The sequence below is a fragment of the Hyla sarda genome, chromosome 4 (assembly GCF_029499605.1).
Source record: "Hyla sarda isolate aHylSar1 chromosome 4, aHylSar1.hap1, whole genome shotgun sequence".
In the NCBI taxonomy this organism is placed as follows: Eukaryota; Metazoa; Chordata; class Amphibia; order Anura; family Hylidae; genus Hyla; species Hyla sarda.
This window is the reverse complement of record NC_079192.1, coordinates 44,558,603-44,583,193: the sequence shown is the minus strand read 5'-3', so window position 1 is coordinate 44,583,193 and position 24,591 is coordinate 44,558,603. Positions and strand designations below refer to the sequence as shown.

The 24,591-nt window shown below is 43.5% G+C and overlaps 1 protein-coding gene across 1 annotated transcript in view; it reads right to left on the bottom strand.

Moving 5' to 3' along the window:
* Positions 1-2,159: 2,159 nt before the first annotated feature.
* The window catches only part of LOC130367833 (protein CASC3-like), a 26,682-nt gene continuing 4,250 nt past the window's right edge, over positions 2,160-24,591 (bottom strand). Inside the window, exons 2-8 of the mRNA XM_056570684.1 lie at positions 16,726-16,848; positions 12,055-12,089; positions 8,932-9,084; positions 6,684-6,821; positions 6,304-6,443; positions 4,020-4,199; positions 2,160-2,553 (exon numbers count right to left, since the gene is read on the bottom strand). Of these exons, the coding sequence (XP_056426659.1) occupies positions 2,364-2,553; positions 4,020-4,199; positions 6,304-6,443; positions 6,684-6,821; positions 8,932-9,084; positions 12,055-12,089; positions 16,726-16,789 (900 nt within the window). The 5' untranslated portion in view covers positions 16,790-16,848 and the 3' untranslated portion in view covers positions 2,160-2,363. The remainder of the gene's footprint in view (positions 2,554-4,019; positions 4,200-6,303; positions 6,444-6,683; positions 6,822-8,931; positions 9,085-12,054; positions 12,090-16,725; positions 16,849-24,591) is intronic.

Below are 24,591 nucleotides of genomic sequence, written 5' to 3'. Positions count from 1 at the left end.
TCTAATCTATGTATCTAGTTGTGATAACCTGGGGGATATAGGGTATGGGGAGTGTAGCTGTGCAGGAATTAAAGGGTGCTTGTTAACCCTTGCTATTCATGACGCAAGGGTGAGGGCTCCTCAGTAACGCTTGTCCTACCGCCGCCCTTCCCAAGAGCGATAGGGAGGTAGAGAAGAATAGTTTTCTGAAACAGTATTAACTTTTACTGAAGGTTTTCTGCAAGCTTCAATAACGTAACAGTCTCTATGCATAACAACGGCTTTCCTTGGAGATTGACAAAGGTTGGGACTTTAGCATTTAGAGTCTTTTGGTAATGTGCGTTGTTCCACTGGATTTAGGTAGGGTATTTAGTTGCAGTCCAGTAGTCACGCTAGCATTATCGGGGATTTAGATTTGAACTCACGGTTTTGATTCAGCTAAGGTCGGCAGGTTTTTGAGGCCTAGCGTGTCTTTGAAAGTTGCGCAGAACCGTTCTGTTAGTCCGGCATCCACGAGAGCAGCAACCCAAGAGAGCGATAATTGGACACAGCTCCCTTTTGTGGGCAGGGGCTGGACTAATGCTAATTGGTCCATACTGATGTCAATCACCATTACAAAGATTTGTGGGTAACACGTGACCCAAGGACCTCCCAAGGTCCTCCAACATACCATAGAGGTTATTAGCATGGTCATATGACCGAAGGTCCTGCGACGCTGAACAAGGTAAGTACTATACACTACTATAAAATATATATAATTATTAAATATATACATATATTATCATTAGAGATAGACTTGAGGAGAGGTGACTAGGGGCTGTCCCACCTGAGGAACCCTACCTGAACGTAGTTACTCTGACTTTGGGGACCTCTACACTAGGTACTGTATGCAATACAGTACCGGGACACCACAAAGTGTTCTGGGGAGAAGTGTGTTATACCAAGGGACCCTAGGAGCCAAGGCATTGTGCAAAAAAGCCTCCAGCAACCCAATCCATCAGAATTGTGTCTAAAGTTATATATAATGTCGTAGTTATGTGTATAATGTCATAGTCATATTCTTCAGTAGTCATACAGTTAATAAGTTTCTACGTAAGTCTTCAGAACATGTATGGGCAATATATACAAGGACTCTTTATCGTCAGTTCAGCCTGGAAATGGACGTTAATTAAAAATGCCCCAGGACTGCATGTGGCCACTGTGGTCATTTCGCTCCTCCGCCCTCAAGGACTGGGCGTCGAGGGTGACTTCATTAAAGTGGGGGAGTTTGCGGTGTCCCAGTACGGGGTGATGTGGCCCATACTGTCCTCTGGCCTTGACAGGCAGAGTCCCTGCATGTCCCCAGGCCCCCCCTTACAGTTCACCATGCTGTACATAGGTTTTGTATATATAATGTACTGTTGCTTTAATGTTTTGATCACATGATTGTTACCCAGGAGGCTCCAGTGACCAGGTGACCCCCCAAGTGACCTATGGGCTCCTTGCACAGCCCCCCTATATAACCAGGAGAAGGGCTGAAATCCCTCTCTCTTTCCTGCTGAGGTCCAGTGCAGTCAAGTTGTTCCAGTGTCTGTGTCCAGAGCATTGGAGGCCTCAAGCCTAAAGTCCTGCAGCCACAAGTCGGTCATCAGTAAGTCAAGTCATCTTATTGTCAGTCATCATCTCTGTCAAGTCCATCTGTAGTCACTGTGGCCTGCATTAAAGTCAGTCTAACTACTGCAAGTCCCCGCAAGCCTGTGAGGTCCCCCTGTGTCACTGGTCACCTCCCTGGGATATTTGGCTGTACTACAAAGACTATATCACCTGTCTTGCCTCAGTAAAGCTGCCGTTATCCTTAATCTGGCGTTGGTGTCTCCATTGCCCCTGCCTAACCCAGGCTAAACCACACCATGGTGTCATGGTAAGAAGGGGTTATTACCATCTGCCCCTTGGGCCATAACATCTGCCCTGCAGCTACATCTACCCTGCACCTCAGGGTAGATGTAGCGCGGTTAGCCAGCGTGAAATAGCTATTACCTGCACTTGGTGGACTGCGTCCATATTTGTCCATTCCTGCTCCTGTATGTCTTAAATAAAGTCAAGAATTATTTTCACGTTACCCCACTGGTGAGTGCCTCCTACATCTTTTGTACGTGTATTAGTTAAAGAAGTTACCATGAACGAATACTCCTTGACATTGGTCTGTTTACCACTTTTAATTCCCAACAGCAGAACAAATGGACATATGGTGGCGATGAAGTTTTCATATCCATTTGCAGTTCTATCATTTCTTTTATGACTTCTTTGAGCACTGTTATAGGAAATCTCCACCACAGCTCATTTTGGAGTAGGCTATCTTTGATCGTCTGCTTGTTCCTTTATCCAATTGCCAAGTATCTGATGTCTCATTTTGGGGAATTTGATGACCGCTCTTCTTTGTATATATGTGCTTCAGAATATGTACACTTAGAAGGACACTGTCTGCTGTGAAGATCTAGGAGATCCCTGTAGGCTCTATTTAGAGAAGGTAAACCAGATGGTCTCTCTTGTCTTTTTCTGGGGTCTCTATGGGGTCTTTCTCTCTTAGGACAGCTTCTGTGTATAATAGAGGAAGGAACTTTATACCTTTGCTAAAAACAGCAATTCACATCAATGTCCAGACTTGACATTAGATAATGGAGGATTCTGTAGACAAACTGAAGGGCATTAAAGAGTACCTCTCATGATCTCATTACATTTTATAATCCTCCTATAACTTTTTTTAATTATTTTTTAGTTTTCTACCTTGATATTGCTCTGAATTTTCTGCTCAGTCTTAGTCAGATTCACAGACTGGGAAGGGGCGTTACCCAGGAAGTGTGACATCATCTGAAGCCATACAGGGGAGAACTTCCTCCCCCACTCCACTACACACAGCCCAGAGGAGTTCAGTGTGAGATGAGCCATGATTGGATAAGGCAGCAGCACCCCCCCCCCCTACCCCCAGCACTCCAGACTGCATTTCCTGATTTTGGAATTCTGCCAGGCCAGCAGGAGTCCAAAGTCTGGGCAAGAGATGGGGGGAGACACCTAGTGGCAACTTTTTTAAACACAAATAAAACATAGAAATCTCCATTTTTTAAACAAAGTACATTAGAAAGATTTTTTTTTGTTTACCAGAAGGGGTGCAACAGCAAAAAATATTTTTAATGACAGTGCCCATTAAAATATGCCCCCCCCCCCCAAACATTTACGTACAATGCATTTAGAAAATATTTAGACCCTTTCATCTTTTCACAACTTGTTTTTTTTTTTTTTTCAAATGCTAAAAAACTAAAAACTTTAATTTTTAATGGACATAACAAAATGTGGAAAAAGTGAAAGGGTCTGAAGAATTTCTGAACGCACTGTATATTAAAATAATTTGCTACAAGTGGTGTGACTGCTGGGCCTGGACAGAGGGGGCATCCTCATGTGTAGGCAGTCTTAACTGCATGACATACACAAGTATGCTCCTTCGAACCGGGTGTACATGTGTTTGAGGGATAGGTGTCAGTACACAGCTGATAGCTTTTGATGGTGTTTTGCCCCCTTGAGTGATTAAAAAGAGGAAGGGACCCCCTTTGCCACCCCATCGGCACCACTGTGACACAATCTCACAGAGACATGTCAAAAGTTTTCAACTGACAGGGTCACAGTGCTGAGACCCCACTGATCAAGAAAACGAGTAGGGAGAAGCACGTTGTTGCACACTTCACTCCCTGGCTTGAAGCAATAGACTCATAATGGGGCCACAGCATGCTTCTCTCTGCTTGTTCTCATGATCGATGGAGGTCTCAGTGCTGAGGCCTCGTCCGATCAATAATTATGACATGTCTCTGTCACACATCAAATGTTTTTCTAAATGACAGGAATATTTTAATGTGTATGGAGGATGCAGGGCTGTTCCCAGATGTCTGTGGTTGCAGGTTTTCTATGCGCTTATATTTTATCCTCTGAAGATAACTTGTGTCATACGTTTCTGGCTATTAGGAGGACTCAGAGCACCTAAAATTTGTTTTTCTTATACATGATCAAAATACCTTTTTTCTGTTGGTTTACATGAAAAAATCTTGGCTGGATATTCGCAGGCCCGGATGTCAAATCCGTATGTGGCTATCAGCTCTTCTCGGGACTTGGGGGCTTGTTCATCCTCCCGAAATCTATCATGTTTCCAGATCCCCTCGCAGCCACTATTTTTTTTAGTCCAAACTTTATTTTTCCTGTTACAAGATACAGAGTTAGACATGGCCTGAACTGTAGATTTTTTGCCCTCGTCTATGGTGGAGGACTGGTAACAAATGCCATGTCGGCAACACTGGTACCCATTCATGGGGTGACAATAGGTTGTTATGGCAGCCAAGAAAGAGCTTATTAAAAAGGCAAACAAGTCTACCATGTAAGTGATTATAATATGCCCCACCTGGCAGGTCAGTGTAAAAGAAGTATTGCAGTATAATATACAAAGCAATTAAAAGGGTTGTCAAACGAAAGAAACAACATGTGTGTGGTGTCAAAAAGTATAATAAATTAGTATTAGTATAATTACTAATATAATGTTATTAGCCATTCAGCACAGATCTCTCCATATCAGCTGTGCTCATTCCCTGTAGCTGTGATGTCACATTCAGAGCTCCATCCCTGTCTCCACCTTCCCTTCCGTCTACTCAGGGAGAGGCCAGTAATGTCATGAACAGGGGGGCAGGGAGAAGTGAGCCCAAAATCTATCCCTAAAAACCACCCTCCCTACCTACTTGCCCATCTGCCCTATACCACAGATTGACAACTTGGAGCCGTTCCCTTCCTTGCGCTAAAAAGCATGGGCATACGAGTCAAACAAAACAAACCAACTGTACATGTCGGGAAACAAATCAGGAACATAACAGGAATACAATAACCAACAAACAGTTATATAAATACAAACAAGGCAGGAAATAGCATACTAACATACAGTTCAGAAACCGGGAACAAGATTAACGGCAGACATGATAATAGAAGACTTGATATGAGGATAAGTTTACAGAAGACAAAACCAGGAGATGCAGGGATAAACAGGTTAACTGAATGTCAGAACACTAAACCAGGAAATCAAGAGCACTGTTCACACTGGACTCAGAACAAGGAACACACTAAACACCCCACTGCATGGAGGGACATCAATACCAAAGCCAAATAGGCTCCTAGCTAGTGGGCACTCTCCACAGAGTAATCAGATTACTAGCCTTGGGGGAAATAAAAATCCTAAATACAAGCAAACACGGGTACAGATACAAGACTCACTTACTCCTAGATAGATGGATTAGTCCAAGGCTCAGAACAGAATTCTATCCTAAGAGATGTAGGATCAAACAAGGTATAAACAAGACTGACCAAACGCACAGTGTGAATACAGAATAAGGCATCAAAAGGCAAATGCAGAATGAACATACAAAATACTAAAACCCGACAAATGTACTAAAATAAAGCAGGCTAAAATCTATATATCAGACAGAACAAATAACCTTGGTTGAAATTCAGGATTTGTGCACAGACAGACATAGTAAACATAATGCCAACATAGTAAGAGTACAGGTATAATAACCAGCACAGAACAACACCTTGAGGCCTTTTATATTCTCCCAGTGCTGAAATCATGAAGGTTAACTCTACCCATCCCAGGGGGAATTAAGACAGAAACTGTTCAGACACAAACAATGTCTGAACAGGACCCAAAGCAGAAAATTCAAAATACAAATAACTGGCTAATAACAAGTAATGTGAAGGGGGGAGCTCATATTACTGCTCATAAGATTTAAAGGGGAATTAACGTATCCCCTATCCACGGGTTAAGGAATAAGTAGCTGATGGTGGGGGGTTCGACCGCTGACCCTGCCCCCCCCCCCCCCTGCGCAATTTTCTGCACAAGACCCAATCCTGCTCAGTCAGGAGCTTGTGTTGTCTACCTCTAGATGGCACACGCTCCATTTAAATTAATGAAGCACGTGCCGTCTAGAGGTAGACAACATCTGTTCCTGACTGAGCGGGACTGGGTCCCGTTTAGGAGAACCCCCCTAGCCGCCCCCCTTTCCCCGCAATCAGCTACTTATCCCTAATCCTGTGGATAGGGGATAAGTTAATTATAGCAGCAGTACCCAGTAAGGGGTTTCCAGTGAAAGACAACTTATCTCCTATCGATAGATACATGTTAATAATCCAGTATGGGGAACAAAACCAACAACCCAAGATACAGAGCTAGAGGCAGGGCCTAAACTTTAGTTTTTCTGCCCTCGCTTACGGTGGAGGAGGACTGAAAACAAATACCATGTTGTTTTACCCTCACTATCTCACCTGGGCACCTCATAATTTGTGCATCGTAGGTCATGTTCGAAGTAGTAACTCTGCTGAAGGATGGTTGGTGGCTCTTCCTTAATCACATGCTTTCGAGATGTCTTCTTTTCTGCTTTTTTCTTTTCAGGCTCTGAACTCCACTATAAATGGAATATGGACCTCACCAATATCATTTAAAGTCATGTAATTTCATGAAACATCTCAAGGATCTCTGTCAAACTACCATATAAAAAGTCTAAATGAGTCCACCCCAGTAGGATCCATCGTGTATGTGACGAGCGTGGGCAGCACTTTCTGATCATTGTCCTATCATATATGGAATAAGACTCCATGGCCCATGTATTGTTGATCACTGTAGATTTGTATAATTTATATTTTACCTTTCTACCCCTACTTTGCTGCTCCCATATTACTGCTTCCGGGGCTGTCCCTGGCTTTTTCTCTTCTGATAATGGGGAGTCAGGTGAGTTGATAATAAATTCTGTGCACTCATCCTCTGTGCAACAAGCTTGACAGTCCTGGATGGAACAAGATGAATAATGAATAGATGACAGCATAGAAGCATTTCCCACATTCATCCACTATGAAAAGAATATGGACTGCACCAATATTATCTAAAGGGCTACTCCGGTGGAAAACTTTTTTTTTTTAATCAACTGGTGCCAGAAAGTTAAACAGATTTGTAAATTACTTCTATTAAAAAATCTTAATCCTTCCAGTACTTATTAGCTGCTGAATACTACAGTGGGAATTGTTTTCTTTTTGGAACACAGAGCTCTCTGCTGAATCACGAGCACAGTGCTCTCTGCTGACATCTCTGTCCATTTTAAGAACTGTCCAGAGTAGGAGAAAATCCCCATAGCAAACATATGCTGCTCTGGACAGTTCCTAAAATGGACAGAGATGTCAGCAGAGAGCACTGTTCTCGTGATGTCAGCAGAGAGCTCTGTGTTCCAAAAAGAAAACCATTTCCTCTGTAGTATTCCGCAGCTAATAAGTACTGGAAGGATTAAGATTTTTTTATAGAAGTAATTTACAAATCTGTTTATCTTTCTGGCACCAGTTGATTTAGAAAAAAAAAGTTTTCCACCGGAGTACCCCTTTAAAGTTATGTAAAGGATGGTAACCTGTGAGGGACACGACCTAAATATTGATGAATTTCATGGAACATCTCAAGGATCTCTTTGCCAAACTACCATATAAAAGTCGAAATTAGTCTACCCCCAATCGGAACCATTATATTCATGGGGATAAGAGTTGCCAGCACTTTCTGACCTTTGTCCCATCACCTGTAAAACGGACCCATGTATTGTTGATCAATATTGATTCATGCCAACAATAAAGTATCCTGAGACTGTGTGGGGTGGCTTTTCATCTAAGAGAATGGGCTTACTCACACTTTTGCCCAAGAACACTCCCATGAACAAAGAATGGTATCGAAACATCTACCGAGAGAAACTTCTCCCAATGATCCAGGGAGGGATGAACAATGTTTTTTACAGCATGATGGAGACCATGTCACAAAGAAAAAGAGACTACTAAATGACTCATGAAAACTCGGGGAAAAAACATTAAAGAAGAAGTATTGTGGACAGAAAATACTCCGCAGGATAGGGGATAAGTTTTAGATCGCACCACGCTCCTTCCCATAGACTTGCATTGAGGGGGCCAGGGCATGACATCACAAGGGGGCGGAGCCGTGACATCACGATCATCAGACACAGAGCGATCTTTGCTCTGTGCAGCTAATGACAAGTTGGTGCTGCAGGACAGATTGCGGGGGTCCCCAGCCGCAGGACCCCCGCATTCAGAAACCCCACCAAAGGATAGGGGATAAGATGTCTAGGAGTGGAGTACCCCTTTAAGCTATACAATGGTCCCCCGACATATGATGGCCCCGACATATTATCGTTTCAACATACGATGGCATCTCAGAGGACATCGTATGTTGAATGCAGCATCAACATACGATGCTTCTGTGTGTTGGGGCCATTGCAAAAACAGCTATCTGGCAGCGCTGACTGCTTCACCTGCCGCCGGATAGCCGTTTAATGTGCCTCATGTGCCCCGCTCAATGATACTCACATGTCCCCGCCGCTCTGGCCCGTCAGTTTGCCGCTCCTCTGCTGCCGCATCACTTCGTCTCCGCTGCCCTACCCCATCGCTCTCCGTTGTCTTCATCATGTTGCCGCTCACCCCACCGTCCAATAGGGGCAGCGTGAGCAGCGATGTGATGATGGCGACGGAGAGTGACGGCGCAGGGCAGCAGCAACGTAGTGATACGGCAGCAGAGGAGCGGCGAACTGACGGGCCGGAGCGGCAAACTGACCGGCTGAAGCGGTGGACTAAGCGGTGGGCCGGAGCGGCAGGGATATGTGAGTATCATTGAGCATCATACGTGCCTCCATGTATAGTTTTAAAAGTGGTCCCTCAACATAAGATTGTTTCAACATACGATGGGCCGCCTGGAACCAATTATCATCGTATGTTGAGGGACCACTGTATATTGTATCCAGCACCATTTTTCTGTAGGTTATATGTTTTGTATAGTGCTTGTGGACTTTAGGCAGTTTTGGTTTGGCCCATGTATTTCTTGATCGATATAGATGAGTGTCATTTTTATTTTACCTCGCTTTTCCCACTTTGTTGCTCCACTTTTACTGCTTTCGGGGCTGTTTCAGGTATTTCCTCTTCTGTAGATGGGATGTGAGTAGAATTGTATTGAAATTGGATAATAAGTCCTGTGCATTCATTCTTTGTGCAACAAGAATAACAGTCCTCCTGCGCGGAATAAGACAAATAAAGAATAAAGTGTGTAAAGAAGTGCTATACCTTTAAGAAATGTTCCCATGTGATCTTCAGTTGTCATGTAAGTTATCATGTCATTGTTACCCAGGAGGTATCAGTGACCAGGTGACTTAAGGGTGACCAATGGGGTCCCACCAGAGTCTCCCCAATAAAAGTCCTGGGAGGAGTCTCTTCTCTCTCTTTCTGCTAATCTGAGGTCCAGTGCAGTTGAGTCTAGGAGTGTGTCTGGAGTCATAGGAGGCCTCAAGTCAAGTCTGCAGCCATAAGCTACAAATCTACAAGTACAGTGATCCCTCAACTTACAATGGCCTCAACATACAATAGTTTCAACATACAATGTTTTTTTCTGGACCATTGTAACTTGAAACCAGACTCAACATACAATGTACGGACAGTCCAGATCTGTGAAACATGTCACAACTGACCAATCAGAATGGGCATTTTACTGGTAAATCACCTGTATTACTGAAGTGCATGCACTGACTGGCTGTCTGGTAGCGCCCCCTACAGTACAGGGAGGAACTACAAGTTCTGTACTAATCCTTACCTGTGCCAGGGTTAGCTGCTTTTTTGGACACCAAGTAAGAGCGGCTCCATTTGGGACACTGTGTACTGTATAGGACCCTGAAGAAGCTCCTGTCCTCTACATAAACCATTGTTTCCCAACCAGGGTGCCTCCAGCTGTTGCAAAACTACAACTCCCAGCATGCCCGGACAGCCAACGGCTGTCCGGGCATGCTGGGAGTTGTAGTTTTGCAACAGCTGGAGGCACCCTGGTTGGGAAACACTGACATTGACAGTGATTTCCAGCTTCCAGCAGATCTTTCTTACGTTTATATACTTTATCTCTATTAGTTATCTACTTATTTTTCTTTAATCCTCACTTTTTCTCCTCACCTTTTCCTATTTTTGGATGACATTTTGTGGCTTCAGAACCAATTAACCAGGTTTCCATAGAGTTATGGTTTCAACAAACATTGGTAGTCCTGGAACCAATAATATTGTAACTTGAGGGACCACTGTAAGCTAAAGTCACAGCATTGTCAGTCATAAGTCAGTCAAGTCAAAGTCATTTGTCAAGTCAGCATGGCTTGCACTAAATTGTCCCAGTCCCAGCAAGCCCTTAAGGTCTCTGAAGTCACCGGTCACCTCCGTGGGCCCTGGCTGAACTGTATAGATTGTCTCATCTGTCACTCAGTAAAGCTACCGTTGTCCGTAACTTGGCGTCGGAGTCATTATTGCCCCCTTGCCTAGCCCAGGATCCAGTGGTATACCTTCGGGTGGTATTGAGGATAAACCACGCCCTGGCATCACGAATATAAGGGGTTGATGCCATCTGCCCCTAGGGTAATTCCTTCTGCCGTACATCACACACCCTCTACCACAGAAGCTTCCCCCTACATTCATCCAACTTGGGGCAACAAATGTCCCCACTCTCCCCCCACCATGGTCCTGGATTTTCTGCACTGAATTCTGCATGAATTTATAGCCAATACACTTCAATGGGATTCCGCTGTCCCATTCACACTTCAGAATTTCTGCGGCAGGAATTTCATTGAAGTGTATTGGCTATAAATTCATGCAGAATTTTCATGTGGAATTTGGTGCAGTATTCGGTGCACAAATACTGCCGTGTGAACCCGGCCTTAAAAAGGTGGCCTTCTTTTAAAGTAAATTTTTAATCCTGAACAAATTTTGCATGTATTCCACGCGCATTACACACGATTTCTGTACCAATTCCGCATTTTGCCAGAAATTCAAGCCCCACTGACTTCAATAGGATTCCGCAACCGAAGTCCACTGAAGCCATCATCTGATGCTTTAACTTGCTCATAAGATGACTAAATTAAAAATATACAGTATTTTTTGCCCTATAGGACGCACCGGCGTATAAGACGCACCCAATTTATAGGTGCAAAATCTAAAAAAAATAAAGATTTTGAACCCAATAGTGGTCTTCAACCTGCGGACCTCCAGATGTTGCAAAACTACAACTCCCAGCATGCCCGGACAGCCGTTGGCTGTCCGGGCATGCTGGGAGTTGTAGTTTTGCAACATCTGATGGTCCGCAGATTGAAGACCACTGCATAGGAGGTAATACTCACGTGTCCCCGCCGCTCCGGACCCGTCACTGCTGCCCTGGATGTCGCTCCATCGCTGTCGCCGTGTCCCCAACACTCTGGAACGTCTCTGCTGCCGGCCAGGTATCCTTGCTCTCCATCGCCGCCATCACGTTGTTACGCACGCCGACGCACGTGATGACGAGGAAGGAGTGCGCCGGCCATACAGGGGATCCCTGAACGGAGAAGACACCGAGGAGGCAGGTAAGGTCCCTCCCGGTGTCCTGTAAGCACTAACTCGGCTAAATCGTGGCGGTCCCGAACAGCCCGACTGAACAGCCGGGTTAGTGTCACTTTCCCTTCAGACGCGGAGGTCAGCTTTGATCACCGCGTCTGAAGGGTTAATACAGGGCATCACCGCGATCGGTGATGTCCTGTATTAGCCGTGGGTCCCGGCCGTTGATGGCCGCAGGGACCGCCGCGATAGGGGTGCATTCGCCGTATAAGACGCACCGACTTTTTCCCCCCAGTTTTGGGGAAGAAAAAGTGCGTCTTATACGGCGAAAAATACGGTAAATATCATCAATGTTCATTGATTTGAACCCTCTAATGAGCACAGCCCACCCTTCAGGGAACCCATCCGCACTTTGTAATTCCATTACAGAGGCGCCAAGGAGGTACCAAAGGGAGTTCCCCCCTCTGTAACAAAACACTTGACCACTACATCTAAGGGCATGTCCACACGGCTTATGATTCCCAGGCAGCGCCAATTTTGCTTTAAAAAACTATGCAGTGTCTTCTTGAAGACCTTACAAGACTTCGATGGGTGACATTTGGCTTCTTTCCGGTACAGTCACGCACCCAATCCTACAGAACTACTTACCTCAGATTCCTCTTTGGGCGTGGAGTAAATCACAACTGTCAAAAGCCAAACAGACAAAAAGTATAAGAAGTGCGGTAACAAAGACAAAGAAGCCAAGATTATACTGGACCCCCTTATAGTGCTGACCAGCCAAGACTGAAAGGCCCAGTGTTTTGTTTTCCCACTTTTCACCCATTCTGCATTTTCTTATTTGCTAACAATGTGGTTTGTCCAGACAGTCAGGTACATGCCATCAAATAGAAAAAGGGATGGGACTTAAAGGGGTACTCCGTGGAAAACTTTTTTTTTTTTTTTTTTGTAAATCAACTGGTGCCAGAAAGGTAAACAGATTTGTAAATGACTTCTATAAAAAAATCTTAATCTTTCCAGTACTTATTAGCTGCTCAATACTACAGAGGAAATGGTTTTCTTTTTGGAACACAGTGCTCTCTGCTGACATCATGACCACAGTGCTCTCATCTGACATCTCTGTCCATTTTAGGAACTGTCCAGAGCAGAATATGTTTGCTATGGGGATTTTCTCCTACTCTGGACAGTTCCTAAAATGGACAGAGATGTCAGCAGAGAGCACTGTGGTCATGATGTCAGCAGACAGATCTGTGTTCCAAAAAGAAAACCATTTCCTCTGTAGTATTTAGCAGCTAATAAGTACTGGAAGGATTAAGATTTTTTAATAGAAGTTATTTACAAATATGTTTAACTTTCTGGCATCAGTTGATTTAAAAAAAAAAAAAAAAAAAAAAGTTTTCCACGGAAGTACCCCTTTAACCCCTTAAGGACTCAGCCCATTTTGGCCTTAAGGACTCAGACAATTTAATTTTTACGTTTTTATTTTTTCCTCCTCGCCTTCTAAAAATCATAACTCTTTTATATTTTCATCCACAGACTAGTATGAGGGCTTGTTTTTTGCGCGACCAGTTGTCCTTTGTAATGACATAACTCATTATATCATAAAATGTATGGCGCAACCAAAAAACACTATTTTTGTGGGGAAATTAAAACGAAAAACGCAATTTTGCTAATTTTGGAAGGTTTTGTTTTCACGCCGTACAATTTATGGTAAAAATGACATGTGTTCTTTATTCTGAGGATCAATACAATTAAAATGATACCCATTATTATATACTTTTATATTATTGTTGCGCTTAAAAAAAATCACAAACTTTTTAACCAAATTAGTACGTTTATAATCCCTTTATTTTGATGACCTCTAACTTTTTTATTTTTCCGTATAAGTGGCGGTATGGGGGCTCATTTTTTGCGCCATGATCTGTACTTTTTTTTTATACCACATTTGCATATAAAAAACTTTGCATATAAAATGTATTAAAAAAGTAGGAATTTTGGACTTTTTTTATTTTTTTTCGTTCACGCCGTTCACCGTACGGGATCATTAACATTTTATTTTAATAGTTCGGACATTTACGCACGCGGCGATACCAAATATGTCTATAAAAAATGTTTTTTACGCTTTTTGGGGGTAAAATAGGAAAAAACGGACGTTTTACTTTTTTATTGGGGGAGGGGATTTTTCACTTTTTTTTTACTTTTACTTTTAAATTTTTTTACATTTTTTTTTACACTTGAATAGTCCCCATAGGGGACTATTCATAGCAATACCATGATTGCTAATACTGATCTGTTCTATGTATAGGACATAGAACAGATCAGTATTATCGGTCATCTTCTGCTCTGGTCTGCTCGATCACAGACCAGAGCAGGAGACGCCGGGAGCCGCACGGAGGAAGGAGAGGGAACCTCCGTGCGGCGTTCTGAATGATCGGATCCCCGCAGCAGCGCTGCGGGCAATCCGATCGTTCATTTAAATCGCGAACCGACGCAGATGCCGGGATCTGTATTGATCCCGGCACCTGAGGGGTTAATGGCGGACGCCCGCGAGATCGCGGGCGTCGGCCATTGCCGGCGGGTCCCTGGCTGCGATTAGCAGCCGGGATCAGCCGCGCATGACACGGGCATTGCTCCGATGCCCGCGGTTATGCTTAGGACGTAAATGTACGTCCTGGTGCGTTAAGTACCACCTCACCAGGACGTACATTTACGTCCTGCGTCCTTAAGGGGTTAAAGGGGTACTCTGGTGAAATTATTATTATTATTTTTTTTAATCAACTGGTACTAGAACGTTAAACAGATTTGTAAATTACTTCTATTAAAAAAAATCTTAATCCTTCCAGTACTTATCAGCTGCTGTATGCTCCAGAGGAAGTTCTTTTCTTTTTAAATTTATTTTCTGTCTGACCACAGTGCTCTCTGCTGACACCTCTGCCCATGTCAGGAACTGTCCAGAGCAGGAGAAAATCCCCATAGCAAACCTATCCTGCTCTGGACAGTTCCTGACATGGACAGAGGTGTCAGCAGAGAGTACTGTGGTCAGACAGAAAAGAACTTCTCTGTTGACATATCTGTTCATTTTAGGAACTGACCAGAGCAGCATATGTTTGCAATGGGGATTTTCTCCTATTCTGGACAGTTCTTAAAATGGACAGAGATGTCAGCAGAGAGCACTGTGCTCATGATTCAGCAGAGAGCTCTGTGTTCCAAAAAGAAAACAATTTCCACTGTAGCATTCAGCAGCTAATAAGTACTGGAAGGATTAAGATTTTCTAATAGAAGCAATTTACAAATCTGTTAAACGTTCTGGCACCAGTTGATATGTATAAATATATTTAAAAAAATGTTTTTCACTGAAATACCCCTTTTAAGGGCTTGGTCGACTCTCCAAGGACCATTTAGTATATTGTGGTACTCTCTGTTATGGGGGTATGTGACAGGACCTTATGTGCGGCATGTGGTGACACTGTATATGGGCCAAAGGCTGCAACACCGGTCACTTAGAAGTTATGCTAAAACCTAGAGAGTATGGGGGAGATTTATCAAAACCTGTGCAGTGCAAACATTGCCCAGTTACCCATAGCAACCAATCAGATCGCTTCTTTCATTTTTAACAAAGCCTCTGCAAAATGAAAGAAGCGATCTGATTGGTTGCTATGGGCAACTGGGCAACTTTTCCTTTGCACAGGTTCTGATAAATCTTCTCCTATATCTTTATGATATAATGTAATTTGTTATATTCTGCATTAGGCTGGGTTCACACCACGTTTTCTTAAATACGGTTCCCGTATACGGTTGGGAGGAGGGGGGCGGGGCTTAATCGCGGCGCCCGCACTCAGCCGTATTCGGGAACCGTATTTAATGCAAGTCTATGAGCCGACCGGAGTGAACCGCAGCCTCCGGTCGGCTTCATTTTCGGCCGTATGCGGTTTCCCGACCGCAGGCAAAAACGTGGTCGACCAAGTTTTTGCCTGCGGTCGGGAAACCGCATACGGCCGAAAACTAAGCCGACCGGAGGCTGCGGTTCACTCCGGTCGGCTCATAGACTTGCATCACGTTTTTGCCATACTGTTTTCAATCCGTTTTTCTAAAGAAAATCGTATGGCAAAAAAACGGATGGAACAGTATGGGAAAAAGTAAACCGTATGCGTTTTTAAACAGTATACTGTTTTTAAAAGTGCATACAGTTCCGTCCGTTTTTATGGAGAAAAAAAAACATACGTTTTTGAAAATGTTGTACATTTTTAATGGGAGGGGTCTTGGGTGGGGACTTTAGGATTCAAATGCGCATGTGCAAAGTAAAAACGTATAAGTTTGTTCCGTATGGAACCGTATACAATGTATTAAAAAAAACGTATGCGTTATTTTAACATGGACGTCAATGGAAACAATGGAAACGCACATGTATACGGTTCCATATGGGAAAAACGTATACATTTTTACTTTGCACATGCGCATTTGCATCCTAAAGTCCCCACCCAAGACCCCTCCCATTAAAAATGTACAAAATTTTCAAAAACGTATGTTTTTTTTTTTCTATAAAAAACGGATGGAACTGTATGCACTTTTAAAAACAGTATACTTTTTAAAAACGCATACGGTTTACTTTTTTCCATACTGTTCCATCCGTTTGTTTTGCCATACGGTTTTCTTTAGAAAAACGTATTGAAAACAGTATGGCAAAAACGTGATGTGAACCGTATACATGTGCGTTTTCCATTGACGTCCATGTTAAAAAAAAGTATGCGGTTGCAGTACGGTTTTTAAACCTGAGACAAAATCGTGGTCAACCGCGGTTTTGACTCCGGTTTATAAACCGTACTGCAACCCCATACGTTTTTTTTTAACATGGACGTCAATGGGAAACGCACATGTATACGGTTCCATACGGGAAAACGTATACGGTTTTTACTTTGCACATGCGCATTTGCATCCTAAAGTAATCACCAAACACCCCTCCCATTAAAAATGGACAAAATTTTCAAAAACGTATGGTTTTTTTTCTATAAAAACGGACGGAACTGTATACACTTTTAAAAACAGTATACAGTTTAAAAACACATACTGTTTACTTTTTCCCATACTGTTCCATCCGTTTTTTTGCCATACGGTTTTCTTTAGAAAAACGGATTGAAAACAGTATGGCAAAAACGTGATGTGAGCCCAGCCTTACTACTAAACGGCCCATAAATAGTGTTTGCACAGTAGAAGCGTCTTGACGGACTTGGTCTAGACCGGGTTCATGGTTGGCAGCACAATTACAAAGTGGTGACGGGTATGGTGGCGAGTACTGTGCATTACTATCCCTCTGTGTGGTCATACCGTGCTTCCTGGGTGCCGCCGGCCGCATGTTCCTCGGACGAGCTATCAACCACTTATTAACCATTTCCAAAAGGAGCGGGGCTCTTCAGTTATAGACAAAGGATGGCCATGGATGGCTTCATGCTGTGGATAAAACACAGTGTAACAGACAGTCCACAAAGTGCCGAAGATCCTGAGGCTGACATATTATTTGTGACTGATGCTAAAACAGTATATAACAGTGGTCTTCAACCTGCGAACCTCCAGATGTTGCAGAACTACAACTCCCAGCATGCCCGGACAGCCAACGGTTGGCACCCCTGGTTGGAAAACACTGACCTATACTATATACTACTATATAGTCCTACATACTGGGAGTTGTAGTTTTGCAACAGCTGGAGGCACCCCTGGTTGGAAAACACGGACCTATACTATATACTACTATATAGTCCTACATGCTGGGAGTTGTAGTTTTGCAACAGCTGGAGGCACCCCTGGTCGGAAAACACTGACCTATACTATACGCTACTATAGAGTCCAACATGCTGGGAGTTGTAGTTTTCATTTGGGGCAGCTGATGACTGCTTGTTCAAAACTACAACTCCCAGCATGTTGGACTATATAGTAGTATATAGTATAGGTAAGTGTTTCCCAACCAGGGGTGCCTCCAGCTGTTGCAAAACTACCATTCCCAGCATGCCCGGACAGCCTTTGTCTGGTTGGGAAACACTGGTATAGGTTTTGGTGCAACATTACAGGAGTTGGAAGATTGGTTGGATAAATATCGGCCATTGCATTGCCAGTATCATTAATATTAAAGAACTGACAGGGTGGCCAAAATACCCGCCAGGGGGCAACACTAGCTCCATCACCATTCCCTTACTTTGATCGTGTTTTGCAACCTCTATTGTAGTGAATGCGGTCTCCAGTGATCGTGTAGAAAAGGGATACATTAGTTGGAGAATCCCTTTAGTTGTACAAGGGGTTCCCCTTTATTGTTCACATCCCTCATCCAGAAGGATCCAGCATAGGTGTGAGTAAGCATGTCAGTGCTCTAAGCTGTGCAGAATACAGCCCCCCTGTTATATACTCACCCTTGTTTATTAGTGGATTTCAGTATAAATTGTGATTTAAAGGGGTACTCCGGTGAAAAACAATTTTTTTTCACATCAACTGGCTCCAGAAAGTTATACAGATTTGTAAATTACTTCTATTAAAAAAAATCTTAATCCTACCAGTACTTATCAGCTGCTGAAGTTGAGTTGCTCTTTTCTGTCTGACAACAGTGCTCTCTGCTGACACCTCTGTCTGTCTCAGGAACTGTCCAGAGTAGCAGCAAATCCCCATAGCAAACCTCTTCTACTCTGGACAGTTCCTGGGACAAGCAGAGATGTCAGCAGAGAGCACTGTTGTCAGACAGAAAAGAACAACTCAACTTCAGCAGCTGATAAGTACTGGAAGTAATTTACTTCTAAAGTGTTTTACTTCTTAAGTGTTTAACTTTCTGGAGCCAGTTGATATGAGAAAAAAAAAAATTCATGGACCCCCCCCCCAAAAAAAAAAAGCATGTGCAAACGCATTTCACTCTAGATACTAATATCGTGCACCAAAAGTGCGCCAAATTTTAGAACTGGACTCATTGCTGGCCACTTCAGAACTCTCCAGCGCTTTGTTGCCATCCCTTTCTGGGTGCTCTTTGACGTATGTTTGGGGTCATTGTCCTGCTGGAAGACCCAAGATCTCGAACACAAACCCAGCTTTCTGACACTTGGCTGTACAGTGCAACCCAAAATCCATTGGTAATCCTCAGATTTCATGATGCCTTGTACACATTCAAGGCCCCCAGTGCCAGAGGCAGCAAAACAACCCCAAAACATCATTGAACCTCCACCATATTTTACTGTAGGTACTGTGTTCTTTTCTTTGTAGGCCTCAATCAGTTTTCAGTAAACAGTAGAGTTATGCACTTTACCAAAAAGCTCTATCTTGTCCTCATCTGTCCACAAGACGTTTTCCCAGAAGGATTTTGGCTTACTCAAGTTCATTTTGGCAAAATGTAGTCTTGCTTTTTTATGTCTCTGTGTCAGCAGTGGAGTCCTGGGTCTCCTGCCATAGCATTTCATTTAATTTAAACATCGACAGATAGTTCACACTGACACTGATGCTCCCTGAGCCTGCAGGACAGCTTGAATATCTTTGGAACTTGTTTGGGGCTGCTTATCCACCATCTGGACTATCCTGAGTTGACACCTTTCATCAATTTTTCTCTTCCATCCACACCCAGGGAGATTAGCTACAGTGCCATGGGTTGCAAACTTCTTGATAATGTTGTGCACTGTGGACAAAGACAAATCTAGATCTCTGGAGATGGACTTGTAACCTTGAAATTGTTGATATTTTTCCACAATTTTGGTTCTCAAGTCCTCAGACAGTTCTCTTCTCCAGTTTCTGTTGTCCATGCTTAGTGTGGTACACACAGGTATACAATGCAATTACTAAGTGAACTTCTCTCCTTTTCATCTGCTTTGAGGTGTGATTTTTATATTGCCCACACCTGTTACTTGCCCCAGGTGAGTTTAAAGGAGCATCACATGCTTGAAACAACCTTATTTTTCCACAATTTTGAAAGGGTGCCAATAATTTTGTCCAGCCCATTTTTGGAGTTTGGTGACATTATGTCCAATTGGCTTTTTTTTTTTTTTTTTTTTTAGAAATGAGCGAACTTACAGTAAATTCGATTCATCACGAACTTCTCGGCTCGGCAGTTGATGACTTATCCTGCGTAAATTAGTTCAGCCTTCAGGTGCTCCGGTGGGCTGGAAAAGGTGGATACAGTCCTAGGAAAGAGTCTTCTAGGACTGTATCCACCTTTTCCAGCCCATCGGAGCACCTGAAAGCTGAACTAATTTATGCAGGAAAAGTCATCAACTGCCGAGCCGAGAAGTTCGTGATGAATCGAATTTACTGTAAGTTCGCTCATCTCTACTTTTTTTCCCTCCCTTTTTTGGTTTAGTTCCAATACACAAAAGGAATAAACATGTGTATAGCAAAACATGTGTTACTGCAATCCTTTTCTGTGAGAAATACTTTATTTTCTAACAAAATTTCAGGGGTGCTAACATTTACGGCCATGACTGTATATTCCAAAATGGCACCAATAAAAGCTACAAGTTTTCCCGTAAAAAACGAGCCATAACATTGCACCTTCAGCCAAAATTATTATTTTCTTTTTTTTTATGTGACAATGTATTAAAATGTAAAAAAATAAAAAAAACTATATAAATGTTAGTATCTCAGAATAATGGTTTACTGTTTTTTTTATCAAACGTTAAACAGAGTAAATTTAAAACACTATAAAATCTATAAATAAATAATATAATGACAATAATAATGATGATAATTAATAATAATAATAATAATAATAATAAAGAATAAAAAACTAAATATTTTTCTATTTTTCCTGCTTTAATTTCCCCTGGTTATTAAAAAGTAAACAATAAAATATATGAACCCCCAAAAAGGTGGAATTAAAAAGTACAACTTGTCCCGCTAAAAAAAATGAGCCCCCAAATGGCTTTGTTTGATGGAAAGATAAGAATGTTAGAAACTCAGAAGGCGACAATGGAAAAAAAAAAAAAAGCTTGCAAAGAAGTTGATATAAAACCAAAAAACAAAACAGGAATTATTAATAAACAAGGGCCTTTATTTTACGTCTCCCTTATACCGTGGAATGTATTTACCGAAAGAGGATGAAACTGATCCTGTCCCTTTGACGTAATAAAACAAAGAGATTTAGTGAGGGAAATGAATAAGTGGGTTTAGGACATTGTAAGGAGTCAGTGACTATTACTGAGTCACCGCACATGAAACTCTGAAAATTACACGTTATTATCCTGAGGAGACGGACGACAGATCATAAGAGAGATGTCATCTGTCCGGGAGCACTCAACAGCTACTAACCAAAGCCCCAGTGTTATGGGGTTACAGGGGACAATGTACTATTCACATCAACTACTACCTATCTAAGTGTTTTCCAAATGGTGTGCCTCCAGCTGTTGCAAGACTACACCTCACAGCAAGGGCTGTCACTCAGCCAAAACTGAGATTCTATCTAACATCTGCCTATTCATGCATATCATGTGTATCTATCTACGTTAGGGCAGATGTAGTCCTCTCCAAAACAGCCCCAAAGAAGCCCCCACAGGAACCATGATAATGTGGATTTCACTGCTATGTGGACACTGTGGTGGAACTGCTATAGGGTCACCATGGGTGACTGGCAGAGTTTTTGGGATACTATGGTAGAACTGCTATGGGGTCACAATGGGTGTCTGGCAGAGTTATTGGGATACTATGGTAGAACTGCCATGGGGTCACATGGGTGGCTGGCAGAGTTATTGGGATACTGTGGTAGAACTGCTATGGGGTAACCAATCAGTGGCTGGAGGAGTTATTGGGATACTATGGAAGAACTGCTATGGGGTAACAATGGGTGGTTGGCAGAGTTATTGGGATACTATGGTAAAACTGCTATGGGGTAACCATGGGTGTCTGGCAGAGTTATTGGGATACTGTGGTGTAACTACTATGGGATCACAGAGGGTGGCTGGCAGAGTTATTAGGATACTGTGGTGGAACTGCTATGGGGTCACAATGGGTGGCTGGCAGAGTTATTGGGGTACTATGGTAGAACTACTATGGGGTCACATGGGTGGTAGGTAGAGTTATTGGGATACTGTGGTAGAACTGCTATGGGGTAACCAATCAGTGTCTGGAGGAGTTATTGGGATACTATGGAACAACTGCTATGGGATCACATGGGTGGTTGGCAGAGTTATTGGGATACTATGGTAGAACTGCTATGGGGTCACAATGGGTGGTTGGCAGTTATTGGGATACTATGGTAGCACTGCATTGGGGTCACATGGGTGGCTGGCAGTTATTGGGATACTATGGTAGAACTGCTATGGGGTCACAATGGGTGATTGACAGAGTTATTGGGATACTATGGTAGAACTGCTATGGGGTCACAGTGGGTGGTTGGCAGAGTTATTGGGATACTATGGTAGAACTGCTATGGGATCACATGGGTGGTTGGCAGAGTTATTGGTATACTGTGGTGGAACTGCTATGGTGTCACAATGGGTGGTTGGCAGAGTTATTGGGATACTATGGTAGAACTGCTATGGGGTGACATGGGTGTCTGGCAGAGTTATTAGGAAACTGTGGTAGAACTACTATGGGGTCACAATGGGTGTCTGGCAGAGTTATTGGGAAACTGTGGTAGAACTGCTATGGGGTCACAATGGGTGGTTGGTAGAGTTATTGGGATACTATGGTAGAACTGCTATGGGGTCACAATGGGTGGTTGGCAGAGTTATTGGGAAACTGTGGTAGAACTGCTATGGGGTCACAATGGGTGGTTGGCAGAGTTATTGGGATACTATGGTAGAACTACTATGGGGTCACAATGGGTGGTTGGCAGAGTTATTGGGATACTATGGTAGAACTGCTATGGGGTCACATGGGTGGTTGGCAGAGTTATTGGGATACTGTGGTAGAACTGCTATGGTGTCACAATGGGTGGTTGGCAGAGTTATTGAGATACTGTGGTAGAACTGCCATGGGGTAACCAATCAGTGTCTGGAGGAGTTATTGGGATACTATGGAACAACTGCTATGGGATCACATGGGTGGTTGGCAGAGTTATTGGGATACTATGGTAGAACTGCTATGGGGTCACAATGGGTGTTTGGCAGTTATTGGGATACTATGGTAGCACTGCATTGGGGTCACATGGGTGGCTGGCAGTTATTGGGATACTATGGTAGAACTGCTATGGGGTCACAATGGGTGATTGGCAGAGTTATTTGGATACTATGGTAGAACTGCTATGGGGTCACAATGGGTGGTTGGAAGAGTTATTGGGATACTATGGTAGAACTGCTATGGAATCACATGGGTGGTTGGCAGAGTTATTGGGATACTGGTAGAACTGCTATGGGGTCCCAATGGGTGTCTGGCAGAGTTATTGGGAAACTGTGGTAGAACTGCTATGGGGTCCCAATGGGTGTCTGGCAGAGTTATTGGGATACTATGGTAGAACTGCTATGGGATCACAATGGGTGGTTGGCAGAGTTATTGGGATACTGTGGTAGAACTGCTATGGGGTCACATGGGTGGTTGGCAGAGTTATTGGGATACTGTGGTGGAACTGCTATGGTGTCACAATGGGTGGTTGGCAGAGTTATTGGGATACTATGGTAGAACTGCTATGGGGTCACATGGGTGGTAGGCAGAGTTATTGGGATACTGTGGTAGAACTGCTATGGGATCACATGGGTAGTTGGCAGAGTTATTGGGATACTATGGTAGAACTGCTATGGGGTCACAATGGGTGGTTGGCAGTTATTGGGATACTATGGTAGAACTGCATTGGGGTCACATGGGTGGCTGGCAGAGTTATTGGGAAACTATGGTAGAACTGCTATGGGGTCACAATGGGTGGTTGGCAGAGTTATTGGGATACTATGGTAGAACTGCTATGGGTCACAATGGGTGGTTGGCAGAGTTTTTGGGAAACTGTGGTAGAACTGCTATGGGGTCACAATGGGTGTCTGGAAGAGTTATTGGGAAACTATGGTAGAACTGCTATGGGGTCACAATGAGTGGTTGGCAGAGTTATTGGGATACTGTGGTAGAACTGCTATGGGGTTACATGGGTGGCTGGCAGAGTTATTGGGATACTATGGTAGAACTGATATGGGGTCACATGGGTGGTAGGCAGAGTTATTGGGATACTGTGGTAGAACTGCTATGGGGTTACATGGGTGGCTGGCAGAGTTATTGGGATACTATGGTAGAACTGCTATGGGGTCACATGGGTGGTAGGCAGAGTTATTGGGATACTATGGTAGAACTGCTATGGGATCACATGGGTGGTTGGCAGAGTTATTGGGATACTGTTGTGGAACTGCTATGGTGTCACAATGGGTGGTTAGCAGAGTTATTGGATACTGTGGTAGAACTGTTATGGGATGACATGGGTGTCTGGCAGACTTATTGGGATACTATGGTAGAACTGCTATGGGGTCACCGTGGGTGGTTGGCAGAGTTATTGGGATACTGTGGTAGAGCTGCTATGGGGTCACAATGGGTGTCTGGTAGAGTTATTGGGATACTGTGGTAGAACTGCTATGGGATCACAATGGGTGTCTGGCAGAGTTATTGGGATACTATGGTAGAACTGCTATGGGGTCACAATAGGTGGTTGGCAGAGTTATATGGTAGAACTGCTATGGGGTCACATGGGTGGCTGGCAGAGTTATATGGTAGAACTGCTATGGGGTCACATGGGTGGTAGGCAGAGTTATTGGGATACTGTGGTAGAACTGCTATGGGATCACATGGGTAGTTGGCAGAGTTATTGGGATACTATGGTAGAACTGCTATGGGGTCACATGGGTGGTTGGCAGAGTTATTGGGATACTGTGGTAGAACTGCTATGGGATCACATGGGTAGTTGGCAGAGTTATTGGGATACTATGGTAGAACTGCATTGGGGTCACATGGGTGGCTGGCAGAGTTATTGGGAAACTATGGTAGAACTGCTATGGGGTCACAATGGGTGGTTGGCAGAGTTATTGGGATACTATGGTAGAACTGCTATGGGTCACAATGGGTGGTTGGCAGAGTTATTGTGATACTATGGTAGAACTGCTATGGGATCACATGGGTAGTTGGCAGAGTTATTGGGATACTGTGGTGGAACTGCTATGGTGTCACAATGGGTGGTTGGCAGAGTTATTGGGATACTATGGTAGAACTGCTATGGGGTCACAATGGGTGTCTGGCAGAGTTTTTGGGAAACTGTGGTAGAACTGCTAT